This window comes from Lactuca virosa, chromosome 2 (genome assembly GCF_052849685.1).
Source record: "Lactuca virosa cultivar CGN04683 chromosome 2, Lactuca_virosa_CGN04683_v6, whole genome shotgun sequence".
NCBI lineage: Eukaryota > Viridiplantae > Streptophyta > Magnoliopsida > Asterales > Asteraceae > Lactuca > Lactuca virosa.
Genome location: NC_136427.1, coordinates 209,329,938 through 209,347,678, shown reverse-complemented (window position 1 = coordinate 209,347,678; position 17,741 = coordinate 209,329,938). Strand labels below are relative to the sequence as shown.

Here is a 17,741-nt window from a genome sequence, read left to right as displayed (position 1 = left end):
GCTAGTCGGTGTTTAAGTCGTACTTGCAGTTATAGTTATTAGACTTATCCAAGTGGGAGACTGTTGGATTAGGTGTCTAAGCCCATAACTATAATTGGTATGTACTTGACCCGAGAGTAGCATGGTCCATTTCGGGTTGCCTTCACCAGGACAATTTGATAGGATGGATATTTAAGAAAGAGGTTCTTTATGATTTACTAATATATTAAATTGTATGCTAGTTGTAGGCTTCATGTTTTGGATATTTTATTGCATGTATAACTAGAGAAAACTTAGATCCAAAGCATTTGGCTTGTATGTGCACCATAGGAGTGTTGTAGTATACAAAACCCATCATAAATAACATGCTAATATAGAACACAATAATATTTAACACAAAAGAGATATCTTATATATCAAAAGAGATTACATATCATTGCTACACAGTTCCAAATATCCAGATATTAGTAAAGTACAGATTTAAATCCAATCACTAGCTACTCCTAGACGGATTCCTTTTGCATGATTCTCAATAGACCTGTCAATCCGTGTCTGCGTGTCGTGTATTCGTGTCAGACACGAATTTACACGACACGAATTTGCTAAACACGAACACGACACGAATTATAAAACGTGTTTGGGGTATCAAACACGAACACGACATGTAAAAAAATCGTGTGACATGTGACATGACACGAATAGACACGTTTTTTAGCCATGTTACACGAATAAACACCTTTTTAATGGCTTTTTTTAAGCTTTGGCTATAAACTAGTTATTGACTTTTACAAAATTGGTCCATAATATCTTATAAATACAAAATTTAACCCTAAAGTATATATGTGTATATATATGTTTATACGTGTTTGTACGTGTCACGTGTCAACACCAATTTGTATTGTGTCTTATACGTGTCTAAACAGGTAAATTCGTGTTTGACACGTGTAAGACACGAAACACGAATTTATAAAACACATACACGGAAAACTCGTATCGTGTTAATCGTGTCGTGTATGAAATTGCCAGGTCTAATTCTCAAACTTTCTTTGAGGAAAAGATTTTGTGAACGGGTCTGCTAAATTATCATCTGTATGAACCTTCTTAATGCGTACATTTCCCAATTCCAATTCCTGATGAATGAAATTGAATTTTCGTTTAATGTGTCTAGTCATGTTGGTAACCATTAGTTCTCTTGTGATAGTGATAGCACCAGTGTTGTCACAAAGCATCTCAATGGAGTTTTTGAGGCTTGGAACAACATCTAGATTACTGATGAATTTCTTCATCCAATCAACTTCTTGAGTTGCTTCACACACAACTATATACTCTGATTCTATTATAGAAAGTGCAACCACTTTTTGCTTTGAACTTTTCCAGGAAATGGCTCCTCCATTAAGTGTGAACACGTATCGCGACTGTGATCGTGAGTTATCTCGATCAATGTTGAAATCAGCGTCAATGTAACATCTTATAGTAAGCTCTTCTTCAACTCCTTCACAGACCAGAAACATATCTTTAGTCCTTAAGTACTTAAGTACGTTCTTAACATCCATCCAATGTTTTTCGCTAGGACTAGCTTGATACCTACTAGTTATACTAATAACATTAGCCATATCCGACCTTGTACATGTCATAGCATACATAATTAAACCTACTGCTGAAGCAATGATATGCGGCTCATTCTTTTGTTATCATCTTCAATATTAGGGTTGTCAGCCTTAGAAAGAATGGTGTCAGGCAGTATGGGTACAATTCCTCGTTTAGAGTTATCCATTGAAAAGCGTTTTAAGACTTTGTCAATGTATGTACTTTGACTCAAACCAATGAGTCTTTGGGATCTATCTCTATAGATCCTAATATCGAGTATGTATGCAGCATCCCCTAGATCTTTCATTTGAAAGGACTTACTACGGTAGGCCTTAGTCTCCTTCAATGTTGGGATATCTTTCCCGATCAGCAATATGTCATCAACATATAGAATTAGAAAAACAGTATGGTTCCTATTTTCTTTGATGTATACACATGGTTCATCGGGAAATTTTTTGATGTTCTCGTCAAAACGATGATACCAGGGCCTAGATGCTTGTTTCAATCTATAAATGGACTTCTTCAGTTTACACACCTTCTTTAGGTTATCCGGTTTGACAAACCTTCAAGCTATTCCGTATAAACATCTTCCTCCAGATATCCATTAAGGAAAGTTGTCATAATATGCAGCTATGGCCACGATAATCCTAATAGATTTGATCTTAGCAACTGGCGAGAAAGTATCTTCATAGTGAACACCTTGAATTTGAGTATGACCTTTCGCAACAAGCCATGCTTTGAAAGTTTGTACATTTCCGTCCATGTCGATCTTCTTCTTGAAGATCCACTAGCTTCCAACAGCCCTGTTGTTACGAGGTAAGTCAAGCAAGTCCCATACTTGATTTTCATTCATGGATTGAGTTTCAGCTCTCATGGCTTCAAACCATTTATCAGACTCTGGGTCTACAGTAGAAGCCTTGCAGTTAATGGGTCACATTGACCCATCAAGAAGACTTCCTCTTCAGGAATGACAAGTCCAAATCTGTCAGGTTCCTGACGAGATCTACTAGAGCGTCGTACAGTTGGTGTGGTTTCCGGCATCTGAACGATAATTTCAAGTTCAACAATGCCTTGTTGATTATCATTCTCAACTAAAGCTTGTGTCTCTCGAATTTCTTAGAGGTCAATGGGGCTCCCACTTACTTTATGCGAGATAAAGTCAGTTTAAAGAAACACTATTTTACGGGCTATGAACACTCGATCCTCTTCTTTCTGGAAGAAGTAATAACCCATGGTTTCTTTTAGGCATCCCACAAAGACACACTTTTGATATCTAGGGTCGAGATTGTTAGAAGTGTCTATTTTAAAATATGCTTCACAACCCCATATATGTAAGTAAGACATTGATGGAACTTTTCCATGCCATAATTCGTATGGATTCTTACTAACCTTTTTAGTTGGGACCATGTTTACAATTCGAGTTGTCGGTTTCAAGGGCATAACCCCAAAATGAATGAGGAAGGCAAGTATGACTCATCATTGGTTGTACCATATTAACTAGAGTATGATTTCTCCTTTACGAGACACCATTATTCTGAGGTATTCTCGGTGGAGTGAGTTGTGACACTATGCCACAATTCTTGAGATGTTCATCAAACTCATAGCTTAGATATTCACCACCACGATCCGATCGTATGGTTTTAATCTTTTTACCAAGTTGATTATGTACTTCATTTTGGAATGCCTTGAAGACATTGAATGCTTCATGTTTTTGGTTCATGAGATACACATATCCAAATCAACTGAAATCATAAGTAAATATAATGAAGTATCTTTCACTACTTTAGGTCATTGTTCTAAAAGGTCTACATACATCAGTATGTATGAGTCCTAATAGATCTGAAGCTATCTCACCAACACCGGTAAAAGGAGATTTGGTCATCTTTCCACATAGACATGATTCACATACATCAAAAGACTCTAAGCCTGTTGACTCTACGATTCCATCCTTTTGGAGCTTAGCAATGCGAGTTTTTTTTATGTGCCCAAGTCAACAATGCCATAAATAAGTTTTGTTTGAGTCTAACTTTATTTTCTTATTTAAGTTGTACCTTGAATTATCCTTTTGATATGAACCATTTAAATCGATTTCATATATTCCATTATTGGGACTAGTCTCAAAATAGAACACATTCTCTTTAAACATAGAAATGTTTTCAGAATTAAAGTCAAACATATATCGAAAACCTTGTTCATACAAACGAGAAGTAGAGATAATATTCCTAGTTTTACAAGGTACATAACAAGAATTGTTCAAAATAAGATTAAGGACATTTGGAAGCAAAAGATGATATTGTCATATGGCTTTGACAACTACTCGAGTGTCATTGCCAACATGAAGTTCCAAATCACCATCTCTGAGTTCTCTAACATTCTTTAGTCCATGTAAATCGTTGCAGATGTTAGTACCATTTCTAGTATCGAATACCCAAGAATTAGTACGGAATGCATATAATTCAATCACATATATACCTGAGGTGCCAACCTGGTTGGCCTTGTTCTTCTTAAGTTCCTCTAGGTACTTGGGACAATTGCGTTTCCAGTGCCCCCTATCATTGCAGTGAAAGCAATTAGAGTCAGCAACGGGCTTGGGCTTAGGAGTTAGGTTGGTAGCAGGAGGCTTCCCTTGACCCTTTCCTTTGCCCTTTCCTTTCTTGGCAGCTTTGTCTTTCCCCTTACCGGTATTATTACCGGTCTTCTTCTTGGAGATTTGACCCTCGCGGATCATCAACAGTTGATTCTTCCCAGATTTCTTGATGTTTGCCTCAACATTCTTGACCATGTTATGAAGCTCATTGATGCTCCTCCCAGTCATTCATTGTGAAATTCATCAAAAATTGGTCGAATGACTTAGGCAATGAGGCTAGGCTCACACCGCTCGCTAGCTCATCCCCAAATGGGAATCTGAGGCGGGCAAGCTACTCAACATAAGCTTTCATTTTAAGCACATGTGCACTCACAGAAGATCCCTCATCCATCTTGCAACCAATGAAAGCATTCCAGGTCTCAAACCTCCCTTGTTTAGCCTGAACTTGAAACATGACTCCAAGTTGTTCAATCATTTCAAAAGCTTCATGACACTCAAAAGTTTTCTGAAGTTCATGAGACAACCGTCAACTTTTGTCAAACAAAGTCTAACAACGTCAACAAGTCAACCCGGTCAACTCAACTAGTACTAGTATGTTAGGGTTTACTTTATGTTTCCTAATGTACAACTTACTATTATAATACAAGGTATCACTCGGGATTTTTGCAAACTGTCAAATATAAACCCTAAATAGGGTGAGTAACGTAACAACTCGATAAAATTCAATTACGTATCCTTCGGGGATGTATAACACTCATAACACGATGTAGTGGAGTTTACAATCCTAACACTATGGGGAAAAACCATAACAAAGGCCGCAAACAAAATCTCTCTCTATCTCTCCCAATCTAGCTCTCTCTCTCTCTCTCTCTCTCTCTCTCTCCCACTCTATCTCTCTCTCTCTCCCAAACTCTCCCAAATCTCTCTTGGTAACAAGAATCACACTTCTAACCTTTTCCATAAACACCCATACCTTCCCAACCCTTCCTTTGTTGAAAACAGCTCAAAACTGAAGGAGAAAACCAAAAAGATCAAGAAAGGTCTGTAGGTTACTGTTCACCTGCAAACCTTCGCAGGCATTCGGACCCAAAGAAAACTGCGAATTGGTGACTTTCGCATCTTCTCGGTGACTTTCGCATCTCCTCGACAAGTTTCGCATCTTCTCGGTGACTTTCGCATCTCCTCGGTAAGTTTCGCATTCGTACTCGATGACTTTCGCATATGAACCAGTTACTTTCGCTTATGAACCTCTCACTCTCGCAGTCTCGGACACTTTCGCAGTCACCAAGAACATTCGCAGTCGGGCACTTTCGGACATGAACTTCTCACAACGAACCAGACACTTTCGCATGCGAACCTCTCACCTTCGCAACGAACCTCTCTTTCGCATCAGGCACCTTCGCAGCGAACCTCTCTTTCGCATCAGCAGCCTTCGCACCCTCGCTCCCCATTCCGGATTTTTGGCAGTTTCACACTTTTTGTCTGTTTCAAGAGTTTTTGACGTGGGATTTCCTTCAAACTCATATTTTTCACATCCTAGACCCCCTAAACTCATATTTTATCCACATCTTGAAGATTTATTAATTATAAATCATACTTTTGCATTAAGTAATATCTAAAGTTAAATAAATATTATATTGCACAAGTGGGTGACGTGGATCCCCCCATGGCACCTTTATGTCACTTCTCAAGTATCCATTGGTCAAATCATTATCCATTACACTTCCCAACAATCAATCCAATTGCCTCATTTTCCTTCCATATAAGGAAACCTCCAGGAGATTTAAAATCACTTTTCTATATTACTTCCAAAATCTTGCTTTACTCTCCACAAAAGAACTCTCACTTTCTCTCCTTCCAGCCATGTTTTTGAAGTGTTCTTGGGTCATTTTCTCATTTTTGGTAAGTATTCCTCCAACTTCTAAACATTCTACATATTCTATACAAATCCCAAATCATTCACACAAATATTTATATATATATATATATATATATATATATATATATATATATATATATATGTTCATAGGATCATCACATCTTCAAGTATTTTTCAAGTGTTCTTGACTTGAAAACTCCTCACCCACATCCTTCCACTCATCAAGAAAACACATAAGGTCAGTTCATACCCTACATTTTCGAGTTTTCTTCAAGTTGTAGGGGGAATACAAGTTATAACACTAAAACATACTCAAAACTTAAAGATCAGCTTTTCACAGAAAAGGTGTGATCTCTTCAAGGACTGTTTTACCAATCTTAAACTTAGTATTTTTCAAAACTGTACAATATGCAAGTAGTTCAGGTATATACCTTTCTAAGGACTACTCGCACGAGTTCATACGATTTTTCTACAATTTATGGTGATTTTTACAAAACTGCATGTCATTTCAGAACAGTTTCGGACTAGTCTGTGAAAATGAACATTTTTACGCTGGTTAGGAACCACTAACGGTCATGATAAAAATTATGGACAAAGTAGAATCATTTTCTAAGCTCTGAGAGTTTACAGATCCAGATTTTGACTTAGGGTGATTTTTCTATAATTTTTCTAAAAACATGAACAGAAAAGTTAAAGACTAGAAAAATGAACATCTTGAACCAAGTACTATAATAAACTTTTTAAGAATGGTTTATGAATCATCAACACTTTGTAACATGCTGAGTAAAGAGTATAACATTAAGGAAATGTATGTTGATTATTTTCATGCTATTTTATTTCATGAAAAGGTGTTGATCATACATATAAATGTTTCTCATCACTACAAAATATTTATGATAAACTATAATAGGTATAGTTTATGGGTCGTTTTCAATATGAAATTTACTATGGAAAGTTACTATTCCACTTAAATAAGGATTTAATTTACACTATACGTAAACTCGTTGAATCAAATTTTGTGAGCCAAAATCTTCACGTACAAATTTAGTGTACCTACAAAAGTCTTGTATTGTAACCGGAGTCTCAAGTAAGAGAGTGTGATAGTTGTGTATAGATCTAAATTGGGACTGACAATCCCGCACCTAAGCTGCTTGCAACAGCTAGCCCAGCAGGTCTGGGGTGACAAATGTCATAACATTCCGACGCCTGAAGAACGTCGTAACAGGCCATCTATGTCGTTAGCACGGTTATAATTGTTGGATTAATGTCTAAGTCCATAACTATAATTGGTAAGACTTGACCCGACCCGACATGGTCCATTTGGGTTGCATGGCATCATGCATTTGGATAGACTATAATGAGAGAAATAACACTTAAGGTTGGTTAATATATTATAAGTTCTAATATATTAATAAGGTTATTTAATTAGTATTGATCAAGAATTAATTTGGAATTAATTAAGTGATCAAAAGGAGACTAATTAAATATATGGGTTGATTGTGTAAATCATTCACTCTTATGTATGTGGGCTTGTGATCCAAGATTCCTTATGTTGGACTAAGTCCATGGGGTGACCCATGGATACTCCATGGAGGTTAAAATCCATGGAGCATAAGGAATGGGTAAAGTTATGAGTTACATGGTGTAACCCTAATAGCCACCATATAAAAGAATCCCATGGCTCAAGAAATCGGGCACTAATGTGTGAGTGTGAGGGCTAGACGATTTCAAGGAGTGTTCAAGTTTCTCTCAAGTTATTCCAAGTGTATTTGGTGTTGTGTGAACCATTTGAGGTGTCACACTTGGGGCACTAGGCACTCAAGCTTCATGAAGACATTCTACATCAAAGAGGTATGTATTCTATCTTGTTATATTTATTATTTTGTATGCTAGATTAGGATAATACCTTGGATGTTCATAATTGTATGTATAATAGAGAAAACATAGATCCAAGGTATTTAGGGTTGCATGTACACTTAGGAGTGTTAGAATGGTCATAACCCAACAGTGGTATCAGAGACTAGGCTTGTTTTCTTGTTATACTTGCAAAAGTAGCTGAAAAATCGAGTTGGATGCATATATTCGATTGTTTTGGCTGGAATTGGACTAGGAACATTACCCTAAGATGTTTTTGTAAACTTGTTTTTGATGTGGTAATGTTCATGCTAATCCAATTTCTAAGATAATTGTCATAATTTCAAGATTTGTATTAGTTTGTATGTTCATGCTAATTTCTTGAAGATTGATGATTTGAATTATCTTGTTCTTATGAGGTTCTTAGATTAATAGAAAAGTTGTGTGAAATAGTTGTTTTCAATCCATTTTAATCTAAGAGTTGATTCCAAAGTGTGTTTTTGTAACTTGTCCTCAAGTTATATGAAAAGTCACATTTAAGAATCATAAAACTCATAAAAGTTGGCAAAGGTTACAAAATGAAGAGTCTAGTTCTAATTAAATGGTTTTATGACTCCATAACTCGTCCTCAAGTTATGGAGGTTCAAGAGTCTCTTCATTAAATTAAAAAAAAAAGTGTAACCTTAATTAGTTCCATAAGTTACAATAAAAAAAAAGTTATTTTTTGTATTAATTAGTTTAAAGTCTTCCATAACTTGTCCTCAAGTTATGGAACTTGAAGAGTTTTTTTTTTAATTAAAACTACTTTAAACTCATAAGTTATGAAATTAATTAGTTTTGAATAGTTTCAAAAACTTGCCCTCAAGTTTTGGAATTTGAAAAGTTTTCACTTATGAATACTTTAATTCCAAGTTAGCCCTTAGAATTTTAAAAGTTAAAATTCAACCCTTATACTTTATAATATTATAAGTTAATAATATTTATATATATGTATAAGAGTAAAGTCAGTCTTACCGTTAGTAGGCCTCATTCACGAAGCCGGTCTATAAGGGGGGTATAAGGTTACTGCCTATAAAATGGCAGTTTAATGGGTGTCCACTCTCACCCACCGCTTCCTTGACTGGTGGAGGGTCGTTAGCCGAACGGGTAGGACAAGGACTATAATTCTTCTTTCATTAAAAGTATTAATGATAAATACTAAGTAACTAAACTCTTATTAATACCCAATCTTAGTTACTTAGGAAAATGTGAATTTGGTGCTAACCCATGAAATTACACTTTGCACTTTGCTTAAGTCGTTAGTGGAGCATGTGTGGTTAACCGGCACACTAACATGGACTTAACAAGGTAGGCAAAGGGTAACTTAATATTTATCATAGTATCGGTGGAGCGTGTGTGGTTAACCGGCACACTGATTAAGGGGTAAATATTAAGGGTACCAAGTATATTTGCATGGTTATTCACACCTTGTTTTGTGATCCTCGGCATCCCAGTCACAAAACCTGAAGGGCACACTCGAGATTGAAACATGCCTTTGAATAGTTCAATGAATCTCAAAGATCTAGGACTTTCAAATCCAATTAAAACCTAATAAATTATTTCGTTTTTCATGGTGGAAATTGGTGAATCGTCATTCACCTACCTTCAAATATTTTATAGCTTGGATTACGACATCCCTCTTCTAATTTATAAAATAGTTTGTTGGGTCCTAGCCTTAATATTTCATATTGGGTGTCATATTAAGGACTTTAAATCAACTATCTTGAATATCTCCCAAAAAGATGTCTGGTCTAGACATTTATGATCTTCCCAAATCTCTTGAAACAAGCTTTCCTAAATGAAGATGATGTCCCATGGATAACATACTTCTTTCACCTCCTCCAATTATTCTCCCTAACCCACAAGTTCCTAAAAAGTTTAAGGTCACTCAAGCCGTATTGGCAAGGCAAGGTCTAGGTGTGATCACATCTTGGAGATGTAGTCACATATTGACAAGCCGGGAGAGTTGGGTGTCAAAGTCTTGAGAAAGTTGGTGGCTCAACTACTTTCTAAGTCACATAGTGAGTTCTTTTGGGAATCCTATGAAACAGACTAAGACAAGACCCTTAATGATCTTATCTATTTGCTAAGATCAACTTCCTAAAACGCTATGGACATTGACAATGATGACATTGGATATCCAGTAAAGCTCTCTCTTCCCAATGGAAAGGGATCGGCCATAGTCAACTTGGTTGACCCAATGGTAAAGAGAGAGGCGAAGTCTGAGATAGTCCCATTATCAAGGGTCCATAGGTAACTATTGCCAAAGGAAGGGGCATTGGTTACGAAGCTGCCAAATTTACCTAAGGATGTTAAAGTCAATAAGTTTGGCTCTACTTCAGGTAAAGTCCATTGTCTAACTCTATTAAGTACATGCTGATTCTGATCGCGAAGATGGATTTCAATCGCATGGTTCGGTGATCAGAATTTTGGGCTATTACTTAAGAGTTATGATATTTATATTGCTTAGGAATAGATAACAACAAGGTTTTCATATGGATTGTAAGGATAAGTTTTTCCGCAAAGTTTTAAAATAAAAGAAAAAGGTTTTGATTTTATTTATTTTAAGTATCCTTACAATGGCATTTGTGAAAAGTTGTTGCTTATAAGATTCCATTGATGGCAATATTGGAAAAATGGATTTGATTCTTTCGGTTGTGGTAGTGTCTAATATTACCAAATAAGGAAAGATTCTCATCACCCAAGGTTCAATTGGACCGAAACTTGGAATCATGCAAGTTGTATAGTATGATGAATGAGAACTTTCAGCTTGGAAAATTAAGACTAATTCCTTATGTGAATAAGGAAAGGACTAAGGGATCGAGTACACATTCTTGTGCACTGGTCAAGTCCACCACAAAAGATCAAGAAGACTATTTGTCATGATTTACTTAAGTTCAGTAAATATGGTTATACTTATAAGTTTAAGTATAAGTCTGTAGCATTGGAGAAGTTTCAATGTGAGACAGAACGAATAAGAAGAATCAAAGTATGGCAGAAAGATAAAAGTTTCTCAAATCTGAAAAGATGGGAGAGTACTTTAGTATCATGTTTATGATCATCTTAATGATTAAGATACCATATCACAATTGGTCCTCTAAAGTCATCTTAGTGCATTCTTATGACTAACAAGAGGAGTCATGAATTGTTGAAATGGTTAAATCAAAAAGATGAGTCATACTTCGTTCCAAAACAATTCTTAGAGTCATACTCCAAGATTGTAACTTGAGTGACATATCTTAAAGAGGGTTTGTTAACACTAGTCAAATGTAAGAGTAAAATGTTATCTACTCTTGTACATTTGAAATTGGTAAGTTGTGATGTTTTGGATAAAACAGAGACCAACTTAGGCCAATTGTGTAAAGTGTTAGTCTTGATAAAGAATCCGCACCATCTCTTGAATATTTGACAAAGGAGTCTTATATGTCAAGAGGACAGTGGGAGTCTTAAAGCTCTTGAAAGTTTCAAGACTTAATCAAGAATAAAACCTAAAGTCCTTCACTACCACACGACTTGAGGTTTATAACCTATCGTGTTGAAATTTTTGTGCCTATTCAAGTTGGCTTTGCATAGGAGTTCTGAGAGTTCTCAATTGGTTGCACAACTACTTGGAAGCAATGTCAGGCCATGTACTGCCAGGTGGCAAGAAGTTAAGATTGTATAAGTTCAGTCCATATGAGTTTGGATTTGTCATTATCCTTGTCTTGTGACTATGGTTTTGACGATTCACGTGGATAAGAACACATACACCATAAAATCTAAGGGTCATAAGGTTTCTCTCCGATTCACGAAAATGATGGTGAGGAAACACTTCCACCAAGTAGATTTGAAGCAGATGGCAAAAGGTCTAAACAATTGAGACTATGATTACGACATCCCTTTTCATAGTTCTGAAATTGTTTAGACACACATGCATGCTATCTAAGGAAAGGTGTATGATTTTGATAAAGTTTTATCAAAGCATCTCGTATCAGAAATCTGAACTTTGGTAAGGAAGTCAATAAAGTATTGATTTCTAGAAGTCCAACTGAATTCTGAGTACATGTCAAAGCTAGTGGGAGCATAAGTGTTATGCTAATAATCATCATGTTAGTGGGAGCATGATAATTATTGTTAGTGTTGCAAGTTAGCAATGTTAATTATAGAAAACAAAAGTTTCAATTCGTGAGGCTGCAGGGATTGAAAAAGTTGTTTTGCTATAATTAAGGGAGAGGATATACTTCATTTCAGTTCTAAAGGCTTAGATTGAGACCTTAATCATCTTTAGTCAAGAATATATATATGAATTTCATGTTGGATTGGTTCAACTTAAGGAAATTCTATATATGGGTCCATTATTTGCGTTCTAAAATTCGATTATGATTACGACATCCCTTTTCATAATCTGAATTTTGAGAACTTGGCAAATTGAAATAAAAATATTGTAGCAAAAGACTGGTCTAGCATCATGTCTTTATGTGAGACATCATGAATCGTGTACAATTTGCTTTGGGTACAGGATCGATTGCATGTGCTATAATATTTGTCATTTCTAAATTTTTCCAAATGCCCAGAGGCATTAAGAAGGGAAAAGGTCTAGAATTGGATATGACTAAAATGATTAAGCAATTGTCGAGGACAATATGAGGTTTACCAAAGATTGGTTGCTCAGGGACAGTTGGAAGTATAGTGCTAATTTTGGAAGGACCATATTGACATATTCTGAAAAGAGGCATCTCTTATTCAGAAGTGATAGTCAAAATGAGAATATGGAGTTGTCTCCATAGGTGGAAGTTATCTGTGTAAGATTAGAAAACTTAATGCAAGAAGCATGTCCAAAGCAATGTACTTTGAATATGAGACTTAGTTTCCATGGAGTTGATCTCCATTAGAATACCTTATAATGACTGTTGACAAGTCTTTGTGACTTTGTACATATTCATTACAGGAGGGTCAGTGCATATAAGTTTAAAATCTAAATAGATTTCGATAAATGATAGGAATTTGAAATTCTCACATTTTTCGATAAGGATTTGGGAGTGTGAAATTAGAATCATTGAAATTATGTTCAATTGGTTTATTTCACAAAGTAAGGATCATAGACAAACATAGAGTGCATACTTGGTGTATGGCAAAGCTATTGTTTAAGAAAAACATAGTGTACATGCTTGGAGCATGGGACAACTAGTGTTTTTAATTCAAGTATAAAGTTGATAAAACCGAAACAATGAATAATGAGTAATCAGTATGGTGATAAATAAAAGTGTTTATTTATATTCATAGGGTTTGATACCATATTTGATTTTATTTATTCTTGTGTTTCACTTTGCATGTTTTGACTTCCAGAATAACAAAGTCGCTCTTCCTGAATGATTAAGTTATTCAAACCATCCACAGTCGGTCATATGTTGGAAGTAGATATGAATCAAGACTGTCATGGGTTGGTTTGTAGAGGTCCAAGTTGGTGGACAAAGTGGTGCTACAACACTCATGAGTGCTCATAAGTTCTGAGTATTGGATTCAACCCGCGCTCATTTGAATCACTTCATGGATTTTATCACGAGTAATCATGAGACGATAATATCTTATATTCTTCAAACCTAGAGATATGAGTTGTTACTATGAGTTGGTTATACATTGATTGCACGAAAACGCATTGGTAACTCGATGTTATAAAACGTGCCTTTGTGTATGATTCAACAAGTAGTAGAACAAGCCATATGAGTCGAAGTTTATCCATTCCTTTTACCTTCGGGATAAAAGCGATATCTGTGCGCCCCTCGATGATTTAAAGATGATACATGTGAGTGCTTGGCCAAGCCAGGACTGATTTGATTTGTTCAATCAGTCAGTCATCATGAATCGGAAATCGGGAAACAACAAATGGACAGAGAGAATGATTGATAATCCATGTCTCAGTCCATATGATATCTAGAATGGAGGAATATATGATCCCTTATCTAATGGACAAGTCATTGACAAAGGTCAGAGTTCATCGACAAGGTCAGAGTTCGACAGAAGCTTTTGAGAGCTACGATTGCTGATCGGTTCCTGAAGTCATACGCAATAATAGTTTTAGACTTATCCAAGTGGGAGACTGTTGGATTAATGTCTAAGTCAATAACTATAATTGGTAAGACTTGACCCGACCCGGCATGGTCCATTTGGGTTGCATGGCATCATGCATTTGGATAGACTATAATGAGAGAAATAACACTTAAGGTTGGTTAATATATTATAAGTTCTAATATATTAATAAGGTTATTTAATTAGTATTGATCAAGAATTAATTTGGAATTAATTAAGTGATCAAAAGGAGACTAATTAAATATATGGGTTGATTGTGTAAATCATTCATTCTTATATATGTGGGCTTGTGATCCAAGATTCCTTATGTTGGACTAAGTCCATGGGGTGACCCATGGATACTCCATGGAGGTTAAAATCCATGGAGCATAAGGAATGGGTAAAGTTATGAGTTACATGGTGTAACCCTTATAGCCACCATATAAAAGAATCCCATGGCTCAAGAAATCGGGCACTAATGTGTGAGTGTGAGGGCTAGACGATTTCAAGGAGTGTTCAAGTTTCTCTCAAGTTATTCCAAGTGTATTTGGTGTTGTGTGAACCATTTGAGGTGTCACACTTGGGGCACTAGGCACTCAAGCTTCATGAAGACATTCTACATCGAAGAGGTATGTATTCTATCTTGTTATATTTATTATTTTGTATGCTAGATTAGGATAATACCTTGGATGTTCATAATTATATGTATAATAGAGAAAACATAGATCCAAGGTATTTAGGGTTGCATGTACACTTAGGAGTGTTAGAATGCTCATAACCCAACAATAATAACTCACATGGGGAAACAACGATACATATAGTTTACGGGGATGCTTTTACTCAAACAGTTTTATTAAATTTAAAACTGCATATACTATTATAAGTATGAAAAATACTTGAACATTTCGATCTTTGGGTCTTAAGACTGCAACTCATTTTACAAGGAAAATATTGGATTTTTCTGGAACATACACTACTTTTATAAAGAAAGGATTTCAACTCTGCATACAAACGCTTATGAACTCACCAACTTAATTATTGACACTCGTTCAAAACTACTTGTATTCTCAGGAAATCACTAAAATAGGTAACTACCAGCTTTTGAGGATGGGACGCTAAGGCGTCAGACAAATCATTTTTATCATCATATTGTAATTGATTTTGAAACTTGTAACTCGTGAAACAATGTAACCTTTTCAATTATACTTATGATGGTTGTGTTTACTTTGGTCACTATTATACTCGTTGTTATGGTACTATACATGAAAGTCACCCACCCCTGGACATTTCCGCCATCCTGGTTTGGGGGTGTGACAGATTGGTATCAGAGCATTGTTTATAGTGAACTAAGTATATGAAACCATATAATATATACAACTATAAATACAATGGGACTAAAACCCTCTTACTAAACATTTTTCGCACAAACGTACTTTTAAAAATAAAATGATATTTTTTTTATAAAAGTATAAGCACACGTATACTTGCTAGAATGGTGCCATAATAGAAAAAAATACAAAAGTAAAAAAGATAAGTTGGACACTACGAGTAGGCCTTGGGGTATGTAATCAGATCTGGGATAAATATAGCTTGATCAACTATATTTATCCAAGATGTGACTAGCATATGCCTAGGAATGGTCGTGGTGAGCAACAAGTCTAAACTTACCAACACCCCATACAAAGAAAACACTAAGAACCAAACATAACATTTAAAATACTATAGGAGTATTTTATGATACTATCACACATAACCCTTAGATTTGTTTTTTTATGTCTATTACATCCCTATTCTCGCATAAACATCATGGCAGGATTTCATTTACCGGGAGACCCCTATTTCCCTAACCAGGGAAACGGGGGATGGATAGAAGAGGAACCAGAAGAAGACCTCGAAGTCCCAATGGAAGAAGATCCTGAAGAGCAGGAAGAGGATGATGATAACTCAGAAGAGGAGGAAGACTCTGACGTGGAGTCCGGAGTCCACAATCCGCTATATGACGCTCGTGTCCCCGCTCCCAGACGAAACTTCCTGGGCCCGACGCCCCGATGGGCAGTAGATTTGAGAAGATGGAGTCAGGAACAGGGCCAGCTCTCTCCCTATGGTATTAAGCGAGGCTTCTACAACCTTGACGGAGGGGGTACAGTATACAAGGGTCTTCCTGTCATGGTGCGTCGCATCGCTCGTCATGGTGAGCAAGCAAGGGCATCCATCAACCATATCATGGAATTTGACGCCACCACCGAAGTCACCGCAGTTCGTCTTCATCGTCTGGATGAAGACCATGATCAGACTCGGGATCACACCGTGGTCCTTCAGGAGGAGATGACCGCGACCCGAGCCAAGGTTAGGGAACTTCGAGAGCATCAAGCCACATTAGAGAGACGTGTGATAGACGCAGAACGCCAAGTGGCAAAATCCAGAGCAGAGACTAGGGTGATGCATAATTTCATGGCTTCATTTCATGGCCCATAGAACAACTCACGTCGCGAGTAGTGCATACACTACTCACGTTTTGATATAGACTAGGATTACGAGTAGGCATTGGTGCTACTCTTTCCTGCGTATAAGTTCGACCTTGTGATTAAGTGTAACATACACGTTAATAACCTTGTTCGATTATCGTGTTTTGTAAATCTTATTAGCTTAAAATGGATAATATTATATAATTTTGAGTGTTGAGTTCTAACAAGATAGTTTTTACGAGATTTGAAGTAAAACTATGTTTAGAATCACTCGGAAAGTATTGGAAGTCTTATGAGATTCCAATCAAAAGTCAACTATTGAAATTAACAAAAATATAAAGTTGGAAATAAAAAAAATAATGTAATTGAAAGTTGTAGATTATCTCGTTAGATACATTTAGGCGAAAACCTCATCGAAATCTGAGTTATAACGAAGAAGTTATGACCAATCGAAGATCCGCGACAAAACCGGCAAAACACTATTTAGCGTAAAAAGTGAGTTTTTGATAAACTATTTTTTTAGCTTTAGTGATCTAAATGAAAGTCGTAGTATTCGTTAAACCGAGAATTTTCATAAAAAGAACGTCCAAATCTGACTTCGTATGAGGAAGTTATGATTTTTCTAAGTTTCAGTATAACAATATACAGCTAAAAACTCGAAATAAAGATCGAGTGATTTTTAGCCGACACAACCTAAACAAGAATCGAAGGTCTCGTCAATAGTAGTACAATGGTAAAAAGACAGACGAAAACGGACGTCGAATGAAGAAGTTATGAATTTTTAACGGATTTTACTGTCCCGGTCTGTTAAAAATAATAATATTAAAAATAAATTCTAAATTAGCCAACAGAGTCTAAACGAAAGTTGTAGAGTATAATCTCGCCTACGCGTGCATATAAAGAACGTTGAAAACGGAGCTCATATGCGAAAGTTATGAATTTTTGAAGATTTGGGCACAAAATTCGAGAAATTTTGCATGCTTGGCTCGGAATTGGCCACGTCGCCCCACTTCGCATGCCTGCCCCGTGTCCGACGCGTGTCACCAGCTCCTCACATCCGAAGCGCGGCCCAGTCCGGATCTGACGCGTGTCATCGCAGTGGCGAGTCCGAGATCCGACGCGTGCTACCCTTGCATGTCCGACGCGTGTCCCCTCATCCCCCTCAGAACCATGCCCTCGCACCATATATAAGGGAGGTGCGAACCCTCCCGGTTTTGGTTGGAAATTTCACACTTTTCTCCCCTAAACCCATTTTTTAGCTATTCCAACATCCCCCGAATCCCCGAGATCATACCTAACACCTGAA

General features: G+C 36.5%; 1 protein-coding gene across 1 annotated transcript; it reads right to left on the bottom strand.

Annotated features, from left to right (window-relative positions):
- Positions 1–1,007: 1,007 nt before the first annotated feature.
- LOC145158188 (secreted RxLR effector protein 161-like) lies at positions 1,008–1,592 on the bottom strand. The gene has a single exon (XM_079077121.1). The coding sequence runs from the start codon at positions 1,590–1,592 to the stop codon at positions 1,008–1,010; it is 585 nt and encodes a 194-aa protein (XP_078933247.1).
- Between the last annotated feature and the right edge of the window lie 16,149 nt (positions 1,593–17,741).

What these genes read in the sequence shown, in the direction of transcription:
- LOC145158188 (XM_079077121.1), bottom strand. Translation starts at nt 1,592, where the DNA reads ATGGCTAATGTTATTAGTATAACTAGTAGGTATCAAGCTAGTCCTAGC.